This window comes from Polyodon spathula, chromosome 8, assembly GCF_017654505.1.
Source record: "Polyodon spathula isolate WHYD16114869_AA chromosome 8, ASM1765450v1, whole genome shotgun sequence".
Lineage (NCBI taxonomy): Eukaryota > Metazoa > Chordata > Actinopteri > Acipenseriformes > Polyodontidae > Polyodon > Polyodon spathula.
Window position 1 is genome coordinate 47888217 of NC_054541.1, and position 27542 is coordinate 47915758.

At 37.4% G+C, this 27542-nt stretch overlaps 1 protein-coding gene across 3 annotated transcripts in view; it reads right to left on the reverse strand.

Moving 5' to 3' along the window:
• Positions 1-5060: 5060 nt before the first annotated feature.
• Positions 5061-27542, reverse strand: part of LOC121320084 (ras-related protein Rap-1b) — a 39932-nt gene continuing 17450 nt past the window's right edge. For all 3 annotated transcript variants that reach the window (XM_041258264.1, XM_041258267.1, XM_041258266.1), the window contains exons 2-8: positions 17169-17258; positions 14362-14430; positions 13794-13850; positions 12321-12461; positions 9985-10128; positions 6298-6413; positions 5061-5559 (exon numbers count right to left, since the gene is read on the reverse strand). In XM_041258264.1, coding sequence (XP_041114198.1) covers positions 6327-6413; positions 9985-10128; positions 12321-12461; positions 13794-13850; positions 14362-14430; positions 17169-17228 — 558 coding nt within the window. In that variant the 5' untranslated portion in view covers positions 17229-17258 and the 3' untranslated portion in view covers positions 5061-5559; positions 6298-6326. The remainder of the gene's footprint in view (positions 5560-6297; positions 6414-9984; positions 10129-12320; positions 12462-13793; positions 13851-14361; positions 14431-17168; positions 17259-27542) is intronic.

Genomic DNA, 27542 nt, shown 5'->3' on the forward strand with positions numbered 1-27542 from the left:
CACTGCAGTGTTCCTAATTACATTTCTCAATGCCCTTATGGAAAGTCCAGCACTAGCGTGCCCTGGTCAGAGCTAGTTCATGTGTCTTGTTGCCAGCTGAGGAGCTAGTTAAACAATTGAGTTTTAAAGTGGATTGTTGCTGTAATCCATGTCAGGTATTTTATAGGCTGGCTGGCTGGACAGAAATTATTTGTTGCAGCTCCCATCTCTAGCTGGTAACCAGATTCTCAGCAGGGTGGGACACTTATTTTTAAAATTAGTATTTCTTTTTATGCAATACCCTGGGATATGATTTACAGTCTGTTAAGATTCATTTAAATAATTTGGGGTCAGATATAGTGGTTCGGGTGTACTTACTCTAGTAGGCCTGTTGTTTTAAAGGATGGCATTGTAACTGGTTCTGTAGCACATCTCCAAAAGAAGTTTTAGCAACGAGATCTACAAACCAGCCACTCCCTTCCCCTTTGAAACCCAGCTTGCAGTTACAATATCACACTGTATGTGAGCCACAGAGGCATTCTCCTACATCAACCCGGAGCACTCAGCAGGCATGAGGGACATTTTCAGGTTTGGTCGCAGCTCAGGAAGAAAAATGTAAAAATGTGCTTGTCATTTTTCTGAAATTATTTTGTTTGTTTGTTTTTTCATACTCATAACATTGTAAATGGCCTATATAGGGTTATATTCAACGTGGAAGCGATAACATGCTTAAAACGAGTACAGCCTGAAAACACAATTTTTAATGGCTGGTTTTACCGGATGATCATTTAGGTAAGGTAGTCCAAGACTAGTGTTAATCCGGTTTTGTGAAACCAGCTGTTAATCTATACAGGGCACTACACTTTTAAATTACCTGGTATGCTTTTGTAATGTAGATACTGCCACCTACTGACAGGATCCAGATGTTAAATCTCAAAGCTGGTGGCTGTATAAACAGATCAATATGCATATGCATGATTCTTTTCACATGCTGATTGATGCTCAAACAGGAGCTAATTATCCTGCTGCAATACGTGTATCTGGGAATGCAGCACAGCACTGCATCTGTTTTACATGAAAAACCCAAAAAACACTTCATTACCATAGTAATTACAAAAAGAAGAGAAGCTCTTTTGCAATACCCCAAACAGAATGCTGTTTCAGGCTTTGAAAAAGAAAAGGGATCCATGCGTGTTATTAACTGACCCTTTTTCAGTAAGTATGAACAATAATTATGCTAAACAACCGAATCCAAACAGTTATGCACTGTGTGTATATATATATATATTAGTTCAAAGAGCCAGCTGCCCAACGTTTCGATATGTTGTATGTATCTTTCTCAAGCGAGCCTGTGTTTGAATCAAAACATTGGAGGTATTTATAGGGTTTTGATGTTGAAGATATATATATATATATATATACTATATATATAATATATATATATATTATCGTTATTAACATTTTTATATATTAGGTGATGTGTTTTATACAGCAAGTGATCTATGAGAGAGTTCCATGTTTAGAAAAAGCATCCACGATTCCCTTTTCTTGTTATAGCTGCTCCACTTTCAAGAAGTGCTTTATCTCACTTCTCTATTCTCCTAGGAAATGAATTAGTTTTACAGTTCTTTAAGACAGGTTTATTAGGCACGAGAGAGGCATTGCTGACAATAATATCAAGGTGGAAATAAGAATGTGGTCAGCCAGACAGAAACGAAGAATTGTTCCAATTTTCTAGTCGCTAAATGTCACGCAACACAGATCTGCTAATTCGGCTGCTGAGTGTGAAGCGTGAGGAAGGCACACCCTGATGTATTTGTGTTTGGTTGCACACCCACCCAAACAGCCAGGCATACCATGCTCAGCAGCAGGCTTTAGCTGATCAAAGAGAAAACATATGTTATCTTCCCACACTGAGTCCGACCCTTTAATGATTTCATTTGTCAGCTTGTACTTAAGAGGATTCAGGCAAGACATTCTTTAATCATTCTTATTTAGTTTGGTCTTAACACTAGCAGACTCATGGTCAAGTACAAAAATAATTGAATGGAATGGTTTTACATCATTTTACAGTATTGAACAATAATACTGCAGAAGGTCACTGCTTTGAAGCACTCATGTATTTTTAGTTGTTTAAAAAAAGAAATCAAGTACTCCTGAATAGAATCCACCAGTAGCAACTAGTTATAATTCTACCTACCCCATGAGTGTTTATCAGAGTCTCTAGAAATATCCTTTATTAGCTATCTAATTAGATTTCAACACTGAAATAAGTATGTCAATGTAGGTGCAAAGCTTCATTACTTTTTACAGCTGCAGATGGATCAGTTGATACTGTGGGTTTAGGTACTGGGATTAACTGGAAATGACCCCCCGTTAGCATCATATAAAAATAGGAAGCACCACTTGTTGACACTAGAAACCAACCCTCTTACTAAGAGGCATCAGTCTCGTAAGTGTGCTGATCTATTCCATTCTTACTCAGCAGGCTCTGTGGAATGTAAAATGAAGGTGAATTGTATCAATTAGTTTAGTTAATGGCTATAGGTTACTCCATGTTGCCTACAATACAAACATCCCTTTAAAAAAATTGATATAAATGAATGTAGGATGAATCGCTCGCCCAACTGGTTTTGTTTTGCCGTTTTTATTTTGTACCAGTTTCCACGTCTCTGTTCTTCTCTGAACAGCTGCCATACAATTATGTGCCACCTGACGTTTCAGTATTTTGGTTCATACACAAAGCTCTGCATCCTCGAACTATTAAATATGAAAAAGTGCTGTGCCCCATACGTTTTCAATAGTTTGTTCATATTTAAAGATCAAGTAGCCACTTGTTTTGCTATCCTGTTTCTATTTCAGTGCTCAAATCTTCAGATGTTTTATTTATTGTTAAAGGCTAGTTTCACAGACCCAGATTAGCACTTATCTTGGACTATTTTACTTAAGGTAACATAGGTTGTCCAAGACTGGTGCTAAATCAGAGGTCTGTGAATCAATGCTAACATTATTCTAATTAACTAAACTGTAAAATGTCAGACATCCTACTCACTACTAAATGTAAAATTACTCATTTCAATCAAATTTTGGATTTGTGTTTATTTAAAATATTTACATATGATACAGTGCACTAAGATCTCAAAAATCTCATGTTCAAATCATTCTAATACAATATAAGTTTGGGATTAATTAAAGTGATGTGGATTAGTGCCAGTGTTTTTTGGCAACCTACTCTGGTAAATATAAAGATTTAATTATGGAAAAAAATCAAGACATAAAATCCAACACAAGCATACTGTAGGTATCTATTGGAAGAACTGCTTACATAAACCACCAACCAAATGCTTAGGAAAGCAAATGGTAATTATTCTAGAGAAAGGACCTGTCACGTTCAGTCACAACGTCCGGGAGACCACTGTATGTTCCAAGTCTAAGTTCTCCGTACTGAAGGAGGCGTGATTGTCGGGTCATTTCTCTGAAATTGTTGGGCGAGTCTCCCATCCAATTCTCAATTTTAGTTACTGCAACTGAAAGCAAGCTGTGTTCAGTTTTTGCACATAAGCAAGTGATATGCAATAGAAACTCTCCAAATAAACTGCCTCATCACTAATAACATTACTGTACCCCCATAAGCACAGGATACAGGCTATACTGCCATAGGAGGCTGCAGCAATCAAAGAGGATTTAACTTGAGAAGCAGCCGAGACAGTCATCCGATGGTTCGCAGGTCTGCAAAATTCTTTATAGTGAATTTAATTGATAAATTAGGTAAAATGACGGAAAATGATTATAAAACCATCTTTAAAAAAATATAAGGGCATTAAATTAGCAAATACTGTCAATTAACCAAATTAGTGAATTCTCCTATTTTAAAGCCACAAGGGAATACTGTAGTCTTTGTGCATCACATAGGAAGAAACATGTAATGAATTTAATAGTACTCTAAAATGAACATACATTTGTTTTACCATACAGTACCTGTCATCCACTGTAGAATGCACACAAGTGTTAGATTAAAAAAAGTTAAACCAATATTTATTTCCTAGCACTGTTAAAACAATACACAAAACATTCAAGAGGCAGATCATCTTTACTGCAAGCCCTTGCACGGCAATCCACACCTATTGAACTACGGATGCTAGGTTATACAAAATTGCACCACTTTTAATTAAGGCTTTTTAGTTTACATTTGGCCACCTCAAAAGCAGATGTTTCATTACAAATAGTGTGGCTCTGGACTGGATATACACATGATCTTTACATCCAGGAGTTAACGCATACAAAGCAACAAGGCATTCTTAAATACATCCGCAAGAGTGTTACACATACTGCAACTTGCGCCCTGTAACCAAATTACACGAAGTTCAAATTTTAGTTCCAACATTCACCACTGACATCTACAGTACTCGTTCACCAAGAAACATTTCAACCCAAATATTACAGGTGAAACAGAAATCACTAACAGGCAATTTTACTAACTGGTTGGTATATTTGTTTTTTTTTTTTTTTTTTTATCAATTACAACAGATGCATGAGCAAGCAGGGGATTTACAGTGAGAATCTACAGCTGCAGAAAGAAGCATGAAGATTGGTTTTACAAACTAAATGGTTTAAATCATTTAAAAAAAACAACCCTCATTTTAAAAGATATACTTCCTGTTGTAGATCCCCACTGTACAGACATCTATAAACATGATTCCCTATGTAAACAACATCATAATTATATTATAATAACAATAAAAAAGGTGACAAAAGGTTGACATTATTATTATTTGTTTCACCTGAAAACTAACACATATTTGAAGGCAACATCTTAGGCTAAAGACAATATAATAGTGACAGAAAACCATTACTTTTTCCATACACAGAAAAATCACTGTTTCAACAGGCTCCCCCCCACCCCCCAAAGATAAAATCATATTAATACCTGTTGCAATAAAGCATCTCGGTACAACAGAACAGGAATAATGTAGTATCTCCTTTTTTATTTTTTTTTAATTAATATTATATATATATATATATATATATATATATATATATATATATATATATATATATATATATATATATATATATATATGAATATGAGAGAGAGAGAGAGAGAGAGAGAGAGAGAGAGAGAAAGAGAGAGCGCTACAAATACAAAAAGGAACAAAGTTATCTGTATGTATGAAATTGTCTGAATAGGAGCTCTTTGGACTTTCACTTTTATTTTGCTAAAATAGTGGTGCTTCTCAATATTACATCATAATACCTCTGGCAGAAAACTGGGCACAGTGTTCAGCATGTTATAAATCAGTTTCTTACATTTACAACATTGGTAAAAGGGAGTGTCTCCATCAGTAATAACACTGGGTGTAGGCTCTATCTTTTTTCAGTTGCATACAGTTAGAATATATTTATATACAAGTAAAAATCTCTTGCGATACTGGAGAGTGATTACAGTTATCTATGTGCAAAAACTGACGTAGTAGCTTTTATCCATTTGTTAAAGGGCATCACCACAGGAAAGTCCATTTGATGTTGGGTTTAGTAAGGTTGGAATGCTGGCACTGTTGAACAGACAACAGTTTATCAGACCTGGAATTGAAATAAAAGAAAAAGAATGAGTTGCCTGCTCTGCTATGGAATCAAAATCACAAACAAACCTCTGCTGATTAATTTCCCTTGTATGTTTTAGTCCAGTAACACAACACAGGGTTATTCTAACAAACACCAAAAGGCACACTCCAATAAAAAGACAAAACTAAATTCTACTGGCCCAATGAGACATTTTTACATAGCATATCCCCGCTTGTAAATTGTAAAAGTAGGTGGTTAGTAATATAAATCCCCTAACACAGTTGCAAGTACAGAATAAGAGACGTCAGTGTGCTGTGAAAGTTCAACTCCACAGTCTCTATACATACATATCCACAAAATGTAAACTGGCATGCAGACTGACCTTTCTCTCCATATATACCCCGATACCAATACTCAGAGTGTTGTATCCAAGCTTACTCAAAATTGGATAAGTGATTCATTTTCTACAGTGGAAGTATTGTCAACTTGTAGTTTTAAATAATCATTTAGCTGTATGAATATACTGTTACTACTGTAGTTTAAAAGATGTGTCAATACTTCTGGGAAACGCTTATACCAGTGCCGTACGGAGACTGGCTTCATTTCCCCAGATACCGATATTCTAGTGCAAAATTCTAACCTCTGACATAAGTACACAAGCATGCATGTGCAGGTGACTCCACTATATCCCAGTCACTGAGGGATATGCTTTATTAACACAGACACTCCAAAAGTAAACGACCATTCTTCACCCACCTGGCTCAGAGCTACAGCACATCTGTATATTAAAGCAGCTGACATGTTGACTTTTTGCGTGCTTTCCCTGGTACTGGAGTTTTCCTGTTGATCTGCCGAACCAGGTCATAGAAGATCTGTGAACAAAGACAAATTGAAATGCAACAACATGTAAGAGGTACAGATTTATTATTTTTGGTAAAGAAAGTACAGATTTCCGGTCTTCCAGGCTAGTGTTATGCGATGCATTAGCACACCTTTACCTACATGTGGTAACCCTTGATCTTTCAATTCCCAAAGTAATCACGACAATGGTCATAATCCTGCTATAAATACTTTAGATGCTGAACACAAGCAATGCAAATTTGCATCGACTCCAGGCAGCCAGTAATTAGAGCAACCAGCTTAATAACCAAGCTTAAAACACTTTCTTATGCATATAATTCTGAATTAGTGGTGCTAGATTCCATTTAATTTAATTAACATTTAAACTAATAAAAATATATCTTGTAAAACAAAATACAAAATAAAAGCATTTTGAAAAGACGCTGTGTAAATATGCGTCTCCCTCAATGACAGTCTCGACAGCAAGAGAAAACAGGAAGTCTGTCATCTTGGGGGAAGCGTGTTACCTGCAAGGGCTCTGAGCATTTTAAAATAAATTTAAGCATGAGCATTTTCATTACTGCATATATGTCTAGAAAAATAGGTCTTTTACATCGGCTTTTCTACTCTCCTTAAACAAAATTGACACCTGTTAAATCAATTTGTGTATCTGTGCTGAGAAACACGTTACTAGTAAAATTGGTTTTATTAAAAAAAAAAATCTGTGAAATCACTAAATCGCAAGTCTTACTTTTTCATTTAAATTCCAAAGCGACTCATTTTTATTAATTTAAATACAAGTTACTCATAAGTTACTCGTCATAAAAATTGTAATATGTTCAGCAAAACACTTTTTCATTATAGCTTTAATAAAGATTAGTTGCTTATTAACATGTGGCAATCTCGTTTGTGCCTTCTGCTTGTGATGAAAAATGAAGTCTTGACCCATCTAAAAATGTTTCGCTTGCATGTCTGGGCCCCACCTCCTCCACCCTAGATCAAGCTTCAGTAGAAACAGACTAGTCACGTGTTCAAAAGCATGCTGGACATTGGGAGGAGAATATCTGATGATGCCACCCGACAACGGTAGAAAGTAATAAAAATAAATAAAATAAAGCAGTTATTTGCAGACACGCTTCTTAATATTTGACCTGCACATTTGACAAAGTTCAAACAATTAAGCAAAATTAGAAAACGTCTGACACTACTAACATTTAAACACTAAACGATTTACTGAGCATTTCAAGATTCATGGACTAAGATGATTTAAAACCTCAGTTCCTTTAATCAAAACCATATGGCTATGCAAAGGCCAGTGCAACGCTCCCTGTGGATCTGCTCAGGGCCGTATTAACCTACATGCAAATTACACTATAGTGTAGGGCCCCCAGCAGAACTGGGGCCCCCGCCAGGTTGCAGTTTGTTTAGGACATTTTACAAAACCTGCGTGCGGGCAGACAGGCCCACACACACACAGGAAGAGAGGAGCACAGAAGCTTGTTCTTTTATGACTGCTCTGCATTTCTTTCTCGATTACAGCAGATCTGCTCTCTGTGTCTCTCACGGAAGCAGCTTCCTGCTAATGTACAAAATCAAACACCCCACGCCCTCTACCTCCTGGGAGAGATCCGTCTCTAGCCATACTACATCAGAGGCATCAGTCTGCTGGATAAAATGTATGATTCAGGCTCAGTTTACGTATTCATTTATTCCAGTTTTAGAGCCAATTTAAAAAATGTTTTAAGTATGTCTCTTTACGTTCCCTTTTCATTTGGTCAGGTAAAGGTAAACGTGTACAATGCGGGAGGCCGAAGGAAATTCAAACGTGGATGTCTGCAGCCAGCAAGAACGGGTTAAATCCATAGTTTGTTTCGCTTGCTACAAAAGGTGTGTTCTACTGAATGCAATGCTACCACTGGTCCGTTGAAGGAATCTACAAACAGGTTTGGAAAAAAAAAAAAACATTGTTTTTATTTTGGTATCTATCTATATAAAACATTATGCTGCTATTGTATATGTTAACTGCTGGACTTTCTGGTAAACTAACAAAACCACTGACCCATTAACTTCAGTGGATGTTACATTATGCACTTGCTAATGCTTTTGTATTCTACTGTCTGGGGCTGAAGCTTTTTTTTTTTTTTTTTTTTATGTATGTGATCCACATTGCATCACTTTGTGTTCTATGTTAACACTGATGTGTTCTATGTTAACACTGATATTTGAATGTTAATTAAAACAATCACTAACAACAGTGAGATCACTTACATGCAATTTCTGTTGTATGGTGCAAGGCAATAAAGACATACACGGTTTAACAAGCCTCATGCCCAGCTGTGATCAGCAAAGACAGTAGCCTACATAAACAGCTCAGCTAAGTTATCTAATTCAATTCAAAGACACTTCCTCGTTATTACTGACTGGTACGGGAAACAAGAGTACATTGAAAATAAAGTAAAAGATAGGAAATCTCATCTTGCAATTACCACGTTCCTACGATGTACTCAACTATTTCATACTTCGCATATGATTTGTATCAAATTAGCTTTAGACTGGGCTTGTTTGTACCACAATTTCTCATAGGGAGCTCAAAGCAGCCCATGAACAAATGAGTGAGTCTCAGAGCTTATGGACCACCCTGTAGTGTATGAACGATCCTTAAGAGTGCAGAAAATATAAACCGTGTTCACAGCACTGTATTGGGGCATAACCGTAGATCTTTATAATAACAATATAGTCTGTGTAATAACCACAGGACAGATGGACACACCAGTGATGTTCCTCACATGTTTATATGGCAGCTCCACAAATCGTGAGAATATACATTTTTCCCTCCGTAATGAATTATGAAGTGCAACGCCAATCACACTTAACATAAAAGCTTTTTTAAAAACGCAATTCAAGTCTGCAACCCATAAAAGTGCCTAATTTTGGTTTGAAACTGGAATATTAATGGTTATCATGCACACACACACTACAAAATACTGTACAGTGACTGCAGCTGTATTTGTCACCTTTTTTTGTACAAACTCCACAGTATGAACACGTATTTAAGACCAATAAAATCGTGCTCAGTTCTTCTCAGTCTTGTGAACAAGCGGGCTGAAAATGTCCCCTCCGCGCTCCGCTCCCCTGTTCCATATACAACGGGCTCTCTCCGCTCACACTGTCCCCAGCACAGGGCCGGATTAACCAATACATCAATAACAGCAGTCGCTATAAAATGCACCGGACCCCAGAATGTGTTGGTGTAGGGCCCACATATCCTTTAATACAGCCCTGGGTCCACTGCCAATATCAAAAGCACAGCTCGTCCTGCAAACTGAACACCAGCAACACCAGCGCTCTTACTAGGCAAGCCGCTAGGGGAGCTTAAAGATCCGCGTTATCATGAAGCGGAGAGCAGAGAAGATTAAGCAATGAAAGACATTATATATCTATCTATCCATACAGATAGTTTATATATTTAAGCCCTTTAGCTAATATTCTCAACACTGGTTCATGTATCCGAGCGGAGTATTTAAACTGTGAGAGGCACTGTCCACTTAATAGGGTGTGACACTGTTCTGAGACACAGTGCTTCAGGATGGGTTTCCGTCTTACCTCATTCACATTAATCTTTGACTTTGCCGAGGACTCTAGGAAGGCACAGCTGTTCCACTGTCTTGCCAGGTTCTGGCCCTGCTCCTTCCCGACCACCCGCTCATCTTCCAGATCACACTTGTTGCCAACCAAGATCATTGGCACCTGAAAATTAAGAGGAAGAGAAAAAGACTGAGCAACGACCCTGTTAGACACTGAACTTCTCAGCTGAACAGAATGCAGAACTTACAGTCAGGCTTGTGGCCTTCTGAAGTAGGCTCAAAACCCTGGATTCTATTTTAAATGAGCTACAGTGTACAATTTAAATACCACTGCTCTTCTGATCAACTGGTCTACTGTGTAACACCTTTATTTAATGTATTTTATTAGGCCAGGGGGAATTTGAAGGGAAGTGATCTTTTAAGCGATATGTTTGAATTTATGACACTACCTTGACTTCAGGAAGCATTTTACACTGCTATGAAGGCTGAATTTTTATAAAAACACAAAATGGACAAATTGTATGATTACTGGAGCCCAGGATCCACTTGTAAATATAACGTTCTAGCTGCATCTAAAGCATCAACTATGTGTGCAGACTGAGGTGAAACTGCTCTTCCGAAAGCATCAAAGCCTGAGGCACATGTGCAAAGAGAGCACCAAGTAGATTTCAGAAGCGCTCTGCGAGGTCTCTGATCTCAGGGGGGGCAAATAATAAAAGCAACATGTTTGGTGGAAGTACACTGCATATCGATCCCTTGTCTGTCGGTGTTAAAGCCTTGGAGAGTAGTTCTAGTATACATCCACGTACAAGAAGCAGGTCTCATACAGGGAATCCCATAATTAAGGCATCACGGACATCAGTGTTAATACTGGTTGTGTCTCTTTCAGCTATCAAATGTATTTAAGCAAAGAGGAATTAATTCAGATCATGTTGATATGTAGTGCACATGGTCAATGAAGAGCCCAACTAAGCAGAACATCCTAAAAATCAGCATAAAATATGATATTGCCTTGGATGCCTGACTTACAGGACACCATGTTTACAGGGTGCATCAGAACTGAAATTCAACCCTGCATTTTGTGTTAACCCTTTGATTACCAGTAATGCTAGTGAACATAACATCAAAAACAGTCAATTCTAAACCTGACAATTTTAAAAATCATTATTTTCAGAATTTTTGTCATTCGGTATGACTGCGTTCATTCTGCCAATTCATTGTAGTGCTTACAAATAGGAGGTTGGATATGAAGGAAGTGTGTTTTTTGACACACTAGTACTTCTGGTGCTGCAATGTGTGTTGCAAATGAAGAATCCTAAACTAAACACAGCTAAGCAAGTAAATAAAGTTGCTACTGTATATGACTGAACTAATTTATAGCTATGTTGCCATCTAATACATGCAGGATTTATTTAACCTTTCTTCTTACAGGTGACTTAGTGGCCCCCAAACAAAGGAAGGGGACGATGTCATGTACAATACTTTCTAGCCCATCTCACAAAAGAATACACTGTTCTCTTGCCTCACTACTGGACAGCAGAATGAATGTGGATGGATTCCCAACAGCAATATTAACCAGTAATTTGTCTCAAGAAAACAACTTGCCAAAAAGGGTGTTTTGCATCTATAAAACAAAAACAGACAACTACCCCACCCTCTTCCTGTTATGAAATATTACTGCACATCTGTACTTCACTGGACAAGGCTGTTTGTAATACCCATATTAAATCAATTATATTATCAGCATTGACTCATACACACACAGACTTGACTTTATTTGAAATAAAATATCCATGTATGCTATGAAAACACATCTTGAAACAAAGCCTGAATGCAGTGTCACTTTATAGAAGAAACCTTTTTTTTAGAATATATATACGTGAAATATCTTCTTTATATAGAAATATATATATATATATATATATATATATATATATATATATATATATATATATATATATATATATATATATATATATATATATATATATATATATATACATATATATATACATATATATATATATATATATATATATATATATATATATATATATATATATATATATATATATATATATATATATATACACACACACACACATATATATAAGGTATCTGCTTTTTCTTTGATCAGCACTGTGCTTGCTTTCAATGGAGCCTGCAGATTAATTAAATTTGTTCGTTTGAATTGTAGCTGCTGTTCGTTTCTAAATGGAACTTGGAATGGATTCAATTCTTGCATTGAAGATCAAAGCAAAATCACTCAATAGCATGCGGTCCAAAATTACCTTTTTATTGCTGTGTAACATATTCATTTTTTTCAACTTGGCCTTTTCAGGCAATAATACTCACGTCATCAGTGTCTTTTACTCTGAGAATCTGTTCTCTCAAATCCTGTAGGTCATTAAATGTGGACTGCGCTGTTATGGAATATACTAGCGCAAAGCCCTGACCGTTTTTCATGTATAGGTCTCTCATCGCTGTGAATTGTTCCTATGGAAGGAGAAAGCAAACAAGTAGAGCTAATGTACAAGGTTACTAATTATAACAACATGCTGAATCTCAGAGTCTGTGCTCCCCAGGGTCCTCCCACATACCTCCACACTCACCCAGTACACAGCCGCAGTTCAGTTAAATATGCTGCTAATAAACATCTTTATTGTGAGCAGCAGTGCAGCGTTTGTCGAATGGCTTTCTTTGAATAACAAAACTACAGTCCTGTTTATATATGGGGTGAAGTCACTCCAAAATTAAAAAGCTGATTAATTTAAAAATGAATCTGACCCTTTCAGAAGTTTCTCTATTTTCACTCCACTGCATGATTAAGACAGTAACCAATAGATATGAGGAGTGGCTGGGGTCGCTGGATCTACCACTGATTGCAGATTTTATTTCACCTTGCTTGTTACCATTACTTATAAAGGCCTCCACAAAATAATCCCTATTGTTAGTTTGTTTGTATGCATGTATGTTTGTACACCCACCCCTCGCTATACTGTGGATTCGGATATATCTGGTACTGGAGTTGGCTCCCTATTTTTCCAGTCTAACTGAGCACGCCTTAGCTGCAATATACATAGGCAATTGCACTTAGCATTACTATTTGTTTTATTTTGTACTGCATATCACAAGCTAAAATAGACAAAGCAATTAAAAACAAAGCATTAATATCGGACTGTTATCATACACACACGCATTGCACAATAACTCAAAGCAAATTAAATATCTACTTTTTAAGCAATGCACTAGCAAAAGTCACAGGGCTATGATGTCAGCTCCCTAGCAACAAACCTCTTATGCTAGGAATGGATTCTTTCAATGCAGCACTTTGGGCATTTGAGAAAGGAGAGGAAGATTCATGAAATTAACTGGAGACTTAAGTTGATGAGAAGCAATTACCCTCCGCAGTATGAATTAGAAAACGGTGTGCTGCTTTCTATATACAAAAAATGAGAAAAAGCAGGTTGCGTAGTTTTTATGTCTCTCGCTATATCGTGGCACTCGGTATACAGCGGATTTGTATTGGACCCTGACAGGGTTGAATCTAGATGCCCACTAAGCACTTTATTTTTGATGGTTTCACACAATCTTTATGCTCACAGTGAAATCTACAATGGTCATTTCCTATTTCCAGCCCTGCAGTTCAAGGCTTGCATATAACATGTCAATGCAGCACAATCAGGAAATGTGTTCACTGGTAACAGGATGCATGAGAATGAAGAATTTCCTTTGAATCGTTTGGTATTCGTGGCCCGTTTCCTTGTCTCCCCTTATTCAGACATGCCTATATTTATAACAGTTTAACCTTTATTAATTATCACTCACCGTTCCAGCTGTGTCGAGGATTTCAAGCATACACTGCTGTCCATCTACTTCAACTTGCTACCAAGAGAAGAAATACAAAGTTCTATAATGGCAATTCTAAATCTCACACATCTTAACCAATCACTTTCTATGTAAAACATCCTCACTCAGTTACATCAGATTAGAATTAGACGAGGAGCATGTAAAATGACCTCTCGTTAAAACATTTGCCTCATTTTATTACTAGGTTTCTTTTTTAGTACTACTGCAAGTCTTAAAAGGAGAATTACAAAACATAAAAACAGTACAGAATAGAAAATACATTAAACAATGACTTGGGAACTCTGTAACCATAGTTACAATACGTTATGAACTAAACCAAGCTAAATATAGTATTGAGACCTACCACTGTGCAAGTAAAACATGATATAGCTTGCTTCCCTAAGACAGCACTACAAATGGAATAAATGTAAAGAAATAATAATAATAATAATAATAATAATAATAATAATAATAATAACAATAATGATGGGAGAAATTTGCAATTCCATTAAGTTACTTATAAAAAAAAATTGACACAAGTACTTGCCTTCCTGTACGAGTCCTCTATTGTAGGGTCATATTTTTCAACAAATATTCCTTGAACAAACTGTACGGTCTGGAAAAGGAAAAGAGCAGGACGGATGGTAATGCAAATGCTGACTGGATTGAGAAACAAATAAATAAATTAATCCACACAAATAAAGAAAACAGTGAAAATCATCTGGTGGTTGGTGTGTATTGGGATGGCTTGGGGGGGGGGGGGGGGGGGGGGGGGTCATAAGCATTCAGAGCAGCAGTAAGGTAGCTGAGGTGATCCACCGGGAGAGCCAACAGTCTGGACAAACCCACAAGACTGACTCTCAGCTACCAGCATTTCATCACCAAAGAAAACAGAAGGTTTGCCTCTACAAGCTTGCATTAAATTTTGAATTCTCAAACTGATTTGCTAATTGCTTGTATATTCTTACCACAAATTGATAATGGGGTCACTGTCTATAGGTTTGCATCACCCTTAACATTAAGCAAACTGGATCCTATATATCATGCAGCATTGAGATATATCACTAATTCAAGTTACAGTATTCATCATTGTGTTATACAGTTTGTTTGCCTGGACCTCCTTGGCTTTGCAAAGGCTGAATTACTGGTATATTCTGTTAAAGGCTATTTTTTTGTAAATTACCTCCATATATAAATTAATACTTTATAGTCGCTTTTTATAACTACAGTATTAGATCACAAATTTTTTAATTTCACGGTTCCTGAACTGCTTACAGAGGCTGTTGAAAGATCATTTGCCTATTTTGCTCCTTTGTCTTGGAATGATTTACAATCTAAACTTAAAGTTGCAGTCCTGAATAACTTTAGTACAGTTTAAGAGTAAGCTGCATGATGATATGCTTGTGAGTTGTGCTTGTTTTAAGTAGCCGAGTAGACTTGTTGCTGTGTGCTACTATTTGATTGTTGAGTGTTTCACTGATTGTTGATTGTATTATGATTTGTACTCTATTTTTGCATCTGTGTTTTTGTACCGTGTTTTATTGTGTTGCTGCTGCCTTTCTTGGCTAGGCTGCACTTGTAAAATGTGCTTACCTAGTAAAATAAGGTTTAATAACAGTTTAATATCAAACTGCTATGACATGGAAGCCTTAAGTGATCCCCCGCTAATAGTGTAAAAGGCTCTGTGAATTTCCCTCATAGCATTTATGCACCAGCTAATAGGGTCACCAGTCCTCTTTAGGTGGACATTAGCATGTCAACTGTCCAAGAATCCTGGCTCCAGGATTTGCTCTGCATTGCGTCATAATGCTGGCATAGTTTAAATGGTGACACTGACCTCCCCAAACACATACCACTAATATAAAGCCTTAATTCTGTCTCTGTATAACTATACCAGCCTGAAATAAGATTCAAGGGCTTTGGTTTCTTGCCAAGAGCGCGTTTGTTTAACTTGCTACAAAATGAAGTGCATGAATATTAAACTTGTGGATTCACTCCAGCATGCCTGCTGCTGTCAGCTGTACAGAGCGTTTTGGAACAAACAGCACCACTGCCACCTGCGCAAGTACTCAAACGCCAATCAAATATAAAGACTGTGCTAGCTACACAACAGCTACATTTCACTGATGTGATGCTAAATCACTATGACAAGTGCAGCTTCAATGCAAACTGTTTTGTTTACATTGTGTACAAAAAAATGTACATTTTGTATCCACAGCCCATCGTTAAATTTACCAATGCATGATTAATATTTACATAAATATAACAAGTCCTGTAATGATAGTAAGTTAACTAGTACTTCAAGTATTTAGTTACTGTAAAATCACAGTTTAGGAAAACAGGAAATAAAATGCTTGTTTGTTTACATAAAAAGGTCACAGACCAGTTGTTGCTCTTACAGTTCCAACACGGATGAACTAAACAAAAAGCTATATGTATGGCCTACTTAACATTTGTATCTTTACTGGCTATACCAAATGCTGATCACATCAAGATTATACAGTGACCTGCTAAATTACATTTAAAAAGACAAGGCAATTTAATAACAGAAGCAAATGGGCCAACTGTACTTTCTCCCTTTTCAATCAGAAAGTCTAGCCAATTATAATTGACCCGTTACTTTTGGCAAACTGTATTGCTTGACACAAACTCCACCACACACATTTAGATAGCTAATTGGTATCCAAATAATCTCCCTACAGTTAATAGCGTACGTGACAGAGGGCGATTTATTGGAGTCTTTATCTCTTTCGGAAAACTAACAGTGACAGTTATTAATGGATGCTATTTCATTTTTACTCCAAAAATTGTAAATTTGCTTGATGGGCAATATTGGATTATGGAGTACTACTATGTGTATTGCAAGTATTATTTTGAACAGCTATCTATCTATGTATCTATCTATCTGTCTTGGCAATGAACATGCGCAAGTCAAGGCACTACCTAAAAAACAGACGGTTCTGCAAATCAATTATACTGTCTTGATAGCTGCCACAGGAACGCAGATTTACAGACCAGCACACAGGGCTGCAGCACTAGGGACTTGCAGCATCTGCAATTCAAACATTTGGAATGCTCAACTTTACTGTTTATTTAATACAGCTAAACTGTAGTATCTCCACTGAACATACCCAAAATTCATAACTTATTTTTTTATAGTATGCATTGCATTAGAATACATTCTCCCAATTCTAAAAGCGAGCTATACTGAATGCTCCAAAAGGATGTTAATATTTTACACAGGTCTTTTTTTGTTGCTGCAAGTGTCATAAACTAGCACTAGAATGAAGTATATCATACAGTGAAGGACAGGACCACAGCATGCATTTCAAGTAAAACATGCAAAGGACTTACCAGAGCAGACTTTCCAACACCACCTGAGCCAAGAACTACCAACTTGTATTCACGCATCATGCAGGGTTTCAGTAATCCGTGTCAACAGACCTACAAAAAGACAACAAAAAAAACACATCAAAGACTGCCAGTAACTGAACGACAACACAATTTCAATGTGTGTAGTACTGTATAAAAACCCAATAACCCATCTACCAAACAAGATAGCTGCAAAGGACTACACCAAATTTCATAAGAGATAATATTCCTCAAAACTGGAAGCCATAAAAGAGGACACATTTAAAAAAGTAAAAAAAACTACAGTGAGTGAACTTAAGTTGTTTCATAAACCAATGAATCTCCAGATCATCAACTGGTTTTAAAGTCATTAAGAAACTGGGACTCGGGACCAAACAATGCAGTCTGCTTAATGTTCAGCCAGGCAGCACTTCTCTCATGTCTCTCAAAAAAAAAAAAAAAAAAAAAAAAAAAAAAAAGACACACACACTACTGCACATGCTTCACTTCCCTCCTGAAATGTAAAGTAGAGGCTTACAGAATATATGTGTGTGTGTGTGGGGGGGGTTGGTGTGTGCGCGCGCGTGTGCGTGTGTGGGTTGGTGGGAGACTGTGTTGTGGTCTATAACTATCTGTATTTCAATCCAGGCTCACAGATGGGTTTCCATTTTTGGAACACCTTAAAATTACCTGGTCCATCAAATCACTAAATGCTCAACCAGTATTTTAACATGGAAATGGTTCTGGTGGTTAATTTTTCTATGATATGCCAGTTAACCCTTTCCTGGCCCAGACTGAGAGCTGGAGATGAAGCTCATGGGGTTTCCTCCTTTTAAAGTTGCTCTGCTGGCTAAACTGAGATCAGACTATGCATAATTATTATCTGTAGGTCAAATCTTTCAAAAGCTGAGGTCATACTGGAGTGCAGTGAAGTGCAATGAAGGGCATTACTCCTTGTTACTGCACACATTTCGGTTGTATAAACACACTATACCAATTCACCTTCCTCAATTTCATGTTTTAGTCCGATAGTGAAACTGAAAAACAGAACCATCTGTACTTGGATTTTAAGTTTTTAAATGAAATTATAAAATGTAATGTACCATATGTTTCCTATCGGACTTCCCCTTTATAGCAAAACTTCCCTCCTTGTACATTTACTGTATTAAAAAAAATTTTAATTCCACTAGCATACATTTATAACCATAAAACCACAATAAGGCATAACTGCATTTAAGCATTATTTAACACACTTGATTGTGATTTTTGTTTTTCAAGCAGCAGTTACCGTTTCTCTAACCTACTCTCTTTTTGGCGCAGGTCTCGCAGAGCCAACAGCAGTGTATAACACTGGCTTGACTAATAAAATAAATGAAATGCAGTATAAACTCTATGGCAGACTAAAGGTTTTAAAATGATCCCTTCTGAGCCTGCACACACAGTCACGTTCATTTAATTCCTCCTTCAGGTTAGCCTCTGGAGGCTGGAGAGGGCTCCTTGCAGATACGAGGGAGTGTGGAATGCTCACTCTGCACCCACGCTACACTACACTGCACTATCTTGGCTAAAGAAACAGGACGGCCTCCAGTGCATTCAATCTCTTCAAATTCATCAGCACACACCAATTACTGGAACGTGTATGTATGATTATATATATATATATATATATATATATATATATATATATATATATATATATATATATATATATATATATATATATATTTTTTTTTTTTTTTTTTTTAAACATGCTTTTTTTAAAATACCCAACAGTGGGCAGGAGTGCATACATGAAGATTAAGAGAGATAAAAGGCATAAAAAAAGAATATAAAGTCTGAGGGACTCGCTGGGATATTTCCTACGCAGCACTGCAGGGGGCAGGGGTGACGTTCTGTGAATGTTAAACCCAAGAGAGGTTCTGCTAATACTGCAGGTCAACACCCATCCGTCCATTTATTTATTTGTAAAAAACTTAATAGCACTGAGTATTTTATTCTTATTTGCCAGCAAGAAAAACAAATGCTGCTGTAAGAATGAAATGTAAAAAATATAGATGTTACCAAGACCCAGATTCTTACAGTAGAGATATACATTTATTAAATCTCAAGCGGGCAGGAAATGAAAACCCTGCCTTCATTATCACACTGTGTCAGGCACTAAAAAAAAAAAAAGAAACGAACGCAAATCTGCAGCCCGAGAGAAAACAAAGAAAAAAAAACCAAACAGCTGTCATTCTGATCTTGGCATGTCTGTATTTTTACTGCTGTGGTCCGTGTCAACATACTGGCTACAATACAAAACGACTGAACTGGCTCAGCCTGTACCCGTGTTACAAATCCTAGTAAAAAACATCATTAGTTACAGCACACATACCGGTATACACTTCAATACAAGAACACAAGGACACCGAACTCTTCCAAGGGCAGTGTAACAAACCTGACGCACTTCTCCCACTGGTTTACTGTGTACCTGCCTTTATATGAGAATCAGGGTCACTATACAGGAGTGTACACGGTGCTACAGTACATTAAGTTTTACAGTGCCATCAATCTCACATTACATACACTGCAGGAAGCTGAAATATGAGCTACCAGGGACACCTTTTCAAGAGAAGTACATTTCCAAATCCAGTTTACACCTGTACTGCATTGACATACAAAGCATGCACCAGAATAGTTTGAGAAGCACAGTTCATCTTCGCCGCTCCCGAGTCAGCGCAGGGGTGGTAGGGGTGAGCTGAGCCTAAATAATAATTGGGCAATGACTAAATTTAAAAAACAAACAAATAAATAAAGTGATTGTTCTGTGAGCCAACTGTAATTTGCACCACATAAATGTCTGGTCTATCTTGTCCATACTTACAAAAATAAATAAAATTAAAAAACAGCTCTAAATGTTTTATCAAACTTCTTATAGAATTATGAAAGGAAAGTTGGGTTTCTTTGTATTTCATCATGACAGCATGGTTCAGGTTACAGGTCTATTCAGATCAAGGTCTGGATTAGCGACTGGACTGTAGTTACTTCTGAAACTAATGCACTCCTTTTGCGATAAACAAAAATACTATTGCTGTACAAATAGTTTTCGGGTATGTGTCCCCCTGAATGGTCGACAAAGACCTGGCATTGACAGCTTTCGAACACAGATGTCCGAATCAGAGAATGCCACCCTTTTTACTGTCACCCACCCGGATGTGCTTCTCTGCACTTGCTTTACAAACTCATCTGCCGAGCCAGCTCTCCTTTTTGAATCCCCCCTTTGTTTTCGGTTCATTACATGAACACAAACATGCAAAGCGCTTGCTTATTGTTGTTGGCAAAGCTCTGGCTGTAAATCGTCGCTGCCTTTTGAGAAGAAAGAACAACAAGCATACACTTCATAAAGTGATAACTCAATGCTGTGTGTGGAACTGGCGAATACTGTTCTTAATTAAAAGTATCAAAGAAATTAGTGATCTTTTCATAAATCCATCTTGTGTATAGCTTGAAGAAAAAAAAACTATAAAAATACACTTAAAAAAAGTAACATAAATCTTCATACTGTAGGCTACTGAAGCAGACGACTGGAAAGCTGTTTAGATCAGTAGAAAAATATCCATTTGAAATGAACAGTAGAACTAATTTTTTTTTGCCAGCTTGTACAGTCTATGGCTACACCAAGTGTTCAAAACAAGCACACTACAGTGAATGCGTATTCTGTTTTTTATTTTCTAAGTTACTGTATTTATTCACAAACGAACCTTTGCACTTACATGAGATTAGGTGAAGCAAGACCCTGAAGGGCAGTGCAGCATCCTCAGGATCAACATACTGACTGGTAGCAAATGAGTGCTGCTGCAAAACCCCATCTGACTTGCACATAAAAAAAACATGACAATGAACTGCAATAACAGTGAACTAGTGAAGAGCCCTTACGACTTTGTACTCCATGTTTAAATGCAGCCCTTCAAAATAATGTACAACATAAATGTTCTTTAAAACGTGCTCCTGTACCGCTGCACGTTATCGAAGGGAACGAAGCAGGCCCAGTTACTAACCCTTTGTGCAGGGATTATCTTGTCAGAGAAGCTCAACGCGTGGACGTGACATGGATTTGTGTTCTTTGTGAGTCAAACAAATTCAGTGCTTGACACCTGCCCCAAAACATAACCTAGAAAAAGAGTAAAACTCATCCATGTGGCATGTTCCTGCAATGCACATTGAGGGTTAAGAAAAACCCACAGAATGAACAAGACAGCAGTGCTTCAGGTTTACTGCATGTCAGGCTTTTGGCAGGGTGATCTCACATCAACATTAAAACAGAAAGCCCCAGCACTCCAACTACCATAGCAAATAATCAAGTACTGCTGCACTGGGGTGCCACTGAAGAACATCACATTGAAAAACCCCTGCATAGCCTAATTACGTCACCAAACACGGGTCTCTAGCCAGAACAGCTTTGTTACTTTTAGATTGGAATGAATCAAGTTCCTAGCAGGGTCCTGCATGAACAAATTAACACGATTAGCTTCAATGAAGCAATTGGAGATGAATAACTTATGCAACTCATTGACCATTTTTTAAATGTTTAACCTCAATCATTGGTTTGCACAATACTTTCAGTACTGTACAGTAGAACAGCTTCAGTAAGTAACAGCACCAAGACATTTCTTACTGTTTTTCGGCTCAGGTGGAAATGTAGACTATGCTCTTTGAAAGAAATGAAATGAAGCACGAGTTTAGCTACAGTAAGAGAACAGGATATACTGTCTACAAATGACTGAGGAGGAGGTTTCCTATTAAATCGAGAAAGACAATATTTAATTGAATAATGCAAAATCTGTTATTTAATTAACTGGCACATCACTTTAACAGCAAGTCAAACAAGAGTATAACATTTCAGTGTGCTACCGTCTTCTGTTTTTTTTAACGCAGAGACTCTCAACATAGTGTCCCTTGTTTTACAAAATGTATTACACACAAATACATACCTACAGTATGCAGAAATCAATGTATTCCCTTTTAAAATCAGAACCTCACAGCACAGCCACTTGAAATCAGCAGCACAGCATAGCTCCACAGAACAAGAAGCTGCAATGTAGATTACATTTAAGATAGAACAGTAACCTGACACATCGGGCACCATCATGAGGTATGGTATTAATCAAAACAGCTCACAAACAAAAACAGAACGTCGGGGGACTTCTGGGGTTCCTTGACTGGCAAAAAAATACTGTCCAACAAAACAAATATTTCACAGGCCCTGTGACCGAAGAGTAATACAATATTACATGCCACCGCTTGTCATTTGTTATGGCATTCAAATGAGTCAATACGTTACAAAACCGATCAAGCTGAACACACACACACAGAATGCTAAAACATTCTCTAGCAAATCATACTGCACTATGCTGCCCTGGATTATATCAATCATTTCTGTCCAGTAAGAAAATAAAGTATACTACAGTAGTATAGATAATGCAACACTGAACAGAAATCAGAACGATTTAATATTTTCTGTGACCATACAAAAAAAAAAAAAGAACATTAAAATGTATTCTACTGACCTTCAACAATTGCCAACAGCTATCCATTGAGACGACAGGCAGACGTGAAAACACACATGGATTATCTGAGGGAAGACATTTGATACCAGTAAAACTATTCTGAATTGGTCAATTTCTATAGTAGCCATAACTACCTATTGTAGCAACAGAAAATCCATAACAGACTGATCAGATACCCCGATAATACTAGGGCAAATTTCCACAAAAAAACTGTTCCAGTCAAAACTCCTACCAATAGTGTAGGAATCAAACACTGCAGGCAGCACTAACCCTGCACAGTGAAACCCTGTAACACCGTACATCCACACTGTGCCAGAAGCAATTCAGTTTATTCCAATTCAGCAGTGGATGTGTCAGCTGCATAGCCTTCTTAAAGGATAGCCTAGATGTGCTGTAGTTAAAATGGAGGTATGACTTGCTGTAAGAAAAAAAACAAACCCTTTTCAGTACAGATCACACTCGGCACTGATCAAGCGCAGTCAGGCTGGCTCTGTGTGATGCCCTCCTGCCCTAAGGCACGGTTCGAAGCAGGGTTGCGTGTGGAAGATTGCATGGTATGCCACCGAATCTGGAAGAGTTTGCCAATGGTCGATGTCCGTCACAGTGGCAAACTTCAAGAGTTGGGTTCTAATGCACTACTCCCCGCAGGTATATTTGCACTTGTGTCATTGATCCAATTAGCTAATCCTCTCTGCTTTACTGTATAGCTCTAGTACAGAAGGTAACGTGCAGATATGTTCTCCACCCTAACAATTCACTGTTTGCGCATAACAAAATTTTGAATCCCCCTGTGTTTACGATACTCTACTGTAAACCCACAAACCACATCAGCAACAATTCTGGAATATTTTTTGACCTACAATTAATTTTTTTTCTATCTTTAAATCAGAGAAGTAGTTTCTATTTATTTATTTGTCCTATGTTTCTTATGTTTGCTAGAAAGGCACTCCGGGTGTATTTCTAGTTTCTCAAAACTGAACTGCGGAAGTCTAGCTCTGAACATTTTAAAACATTCGCTTCTTCCACAGCTAGTCAATAGGAGTATGTTTATAATGATAGAAATGAAATGTTTGAGATTCTGTACAATATTTTATTTTAAAATGAAATACTGTAAGTTCATGGCAATGCATTTATGTATTAATATATTTACTGGTGAGTAGTGCAGGGAAAGAATGTTGCCCTCCCAAAAAATAAATAAATAAAGCGCCATCAGGGTATGAAACCAGGATCACCCTGCTGCAGCGATGTTCCAAATTGCAATCATGGGAAAAGATCTTGGATTAGGAAATATAGCTGTAAAACAGTCTACACTGTATAGAATATAAACAAACCAAAAGAAAACACATTTCGTCTTTGCAGAATTTGATGTTGCCTATTACAAAATGCAGAGAAACTTGACAGGTTATACACAAGTCATTTAAAAATCTGGGGTTCAGCAGCTGTAAAACAAAGAACATCAAGAAAAATCAGAATTCCACAAAGCAGCAGTAATAGTTGGCAATTATTTCCTATCTGTCATGCAACAATCTCCTGTACATCAGGAGTTGGTTTCAGCTTAGAGAGCGAGGCGCAAAAACCAGGCAGCTTTTTTTTTTTATATATATATATATTATATATATATATATAATATATATATATATATATATATATATATATATATATATATATATATATATTTATTGCTTATTATAGTTGTACTCATAGTATGTTGCTTAAATTTTCTGGCAGATGTGTTCCAAACTGCACTGACAGGAACACTTCCTTAAAGCAGGTTACACATGTGTTGAGGTGAGGTCACAGGGAGCCTTTTGTGTCTCTTGAATTTAGTGAACCAGTCAAGTTACAAGGCTAGACGCGCCCCTGTTAATCTCTAATTGACCGATTATGTTCACTGTGAAATTAAGCCAAAATCCTACAAGTTACATTCTACTTTTCTGTGTGTTTTTCTGCAACAGGGAGAGGGCAAGTAGATTGTTCTAGAATTGTCCCCCCCCCTTTTTTTTTTTTTTTTTTTTTTTTTAAATTGCACACCCCTGTAACATTTATTATTTATATACTTTTTCAAGCAGTAAGGTGCTTTTTACACGAGTTCATCAGATGCTCTTCAGTTCTAGCTGCTGCTACAGACATATGTAACTGGCTAGATCAGCCAATGTACTTTTTATTTACAAACGAGCAAGTACCACCTACTGATCTAACTCGGATCAAGTTTATTTTTGTATTGCTGGCTATACACAGCTGTGCACTAGATGGTGCTGGTGTGTACATTTTTTGATACTTTGGATGAAGTAAAAATAAATAAATATCAAAATGTACACATAGTACACAACAAATGCATTTGAAAAAAGGCACTACATAATGTATTCTTCAAAGACTTGCAACTGAACTGTGCAGGTTACTCAAGAAGACCTTCCCTACTGTTAATGGATTACTGCCTTTATTTCCATCTCACTAATGAATAAAGCTGTTACTGTTCAATGAAGCTAATTCCACCCTTTCTGGGAGTCAAGCCTGCATACAGGAGCTTGTATGAAAGCCCCACTCACCTGCCACTGTACATTCACAACAGGTAGGGCCTATGCACTCACCAGGGGCTCATTCATTTTTCATTTTATATAAAAAAACAACACACACCAAGTGGCTTGTAGTGTGGTTGACAAAGGGCGGATTTTAACCCAGAGCAGAGTGAAAACTTGTTTCCCTCAAGCCTCAGAGCTGTGAAAGATGCATTTTGCAAGCGTAGGCTAGCAGCAAGAAAGAACACTCTGGTGTGAACTATTTGAGCAGGCCATTTTTATACATGTCTTTTGAGACACAGCATCCTATACCATTGTGCACACAATAACTTACACTTTCTCTATGAGCTAGACCCCACATCGGAACTTTACAACATTGAGTGTGTGTTTCCACTGCTGAAAATCTAGGCAGACTTTGAGTTTTACTGGGTGGACAAATCTTCACTCAAAAGTTCAATCACTGGCAACATACTGTATTTCTGTCATGCAGAGACTTCAACCCTTACACTCTATTTAGGAGATTTTACATACACATTTTATTAATATACATAAGAAAGGACAGGCTTTTGGTATCTGCAGACTGCTCAAAGTGATTCATTGTAACACGTTGTCAAATAGTGTTTTCTATTAAAAGATCAAGTATTGGAGTGACAACTGCTTGAGATCTCTAAATGTATGAGAAAACCCACACTGCAGAAACAGACATGATATACTGTACAGTACAAGAATATTTTCCAAGGATTAAACTGTTCCTTAAGTCCTGCAGCAAGGTTATTCCATGCAGTTCTCTTATGGGGAAATTACTCTTCACATTTTACAAAAAGGGGCCTTATGTTGTCAAAATATTACTCTTATGGAGACTACAGGAGCACTGTAAACCAATTAGCATTTATTTCAGCTGTCTTTTTAAAAGTCTTTTGTATTGTGCAGCATATAGTAATGTACCCTTCATCTCTAAAAATCATGTTATAGTTATATATAAAAGAGGTGTGTTGTATATAAAAAGAAGTGCAGGAACTAGGTCTAGGGAAGGAATTAAAGTCAGCTGGCGAATTACTTGACCCTGCACCTGATCTACAGGAGCCGGTACTGTACAAGTGGGAAAGATACAAGCTCTCTGTTAAGAAACTCCTCTGCATAAGCAATTCAACAGTGTTATCTAACAGGGATAAGGTCTTAAGTGTAAACCAGACTGACCCCTTCAAACACTGCTGTTCCTAGTCTAAACCGCTTGGTACAGTATGGAAGTTTTGTTTACCACCAACGGGCCAGAAACCCCGTCGTTAAACTTGGACAACTGAAGCAGATTGCTCTGTACATCAAGGTCACAGCCACCCACTTGATACAGTGAAGCTATAGATACTGTATTAGAGGGGCATGTGCCCTGTGGACCTGTTTAACACTGCAATCCTGAGAAGCCACTTACCTGACTGGACATTTGGACCTAACCTAATAGGAGCAATGCAGCAGAAACCGTCACGAGCGGTAAACAGAAACACTATGTGCAAGTGACTGCAGCAACACGCAGAGACACAAAGCTTCTAGATCAACATGGTAATGAGTCATCTCTCAGAATATTTGTACAACCCGGGTGACAAATGCAACTTTGTTCTGGCCAAGCATGAGCCTTGCCTCATCTGGCCAGTGCAGCATGTGAAGAGCTCACCCCCACATCAGAAAGAAAAGCTCAGAGCTGCACACTACAGGCTCTGTTCACAAAGCCTCAGCTCATGAGCTGATTAAAGAATGTACTTCAAAGCCTGCTTTTTATGAATAAACAAGCTGAATATCCTTGAAATGTTTTGGGCTATAGATAGAAAATATACAAAACGTTATGAAAACAGACTTTTCTTAAAGTTGTTTGAAGTCCATACGTCCGGCTTTGGCAAACAAAATACCAAAAAAAAACTAAACAGAAAACTGACGGCTGCTGGATATAAAACATTTAGCCAACCGTTCAATTCCCCTTGGTTAGCAAAAAATATATCGATCCTGGCAGAGGGATGTTGTTTACAAAGATGCAGACTATGTGAAAGTAAATAACCATTCAGGGCTGTTAAAACTGAAAGAATGTTCAGCTCATCTCTTAATCTTTCCAGGAGCTCAAACTGGAAACATTACAAATAGGATGTTCTTGTACATGTGACGTCTACAGAAGTGCTGTCTGCTGTGATGGGGAAAGAACACACCCTTTTGGCAACAGTAAGTCTTACTTTCGTGTGAAAAAAAAATCCCTTTAACTTAAAAAAAAAAAAATAATCTAGATGTGTCCCCAATACCCTCCACTACAAGAAAGTGTCAGTTACTGGACTTGT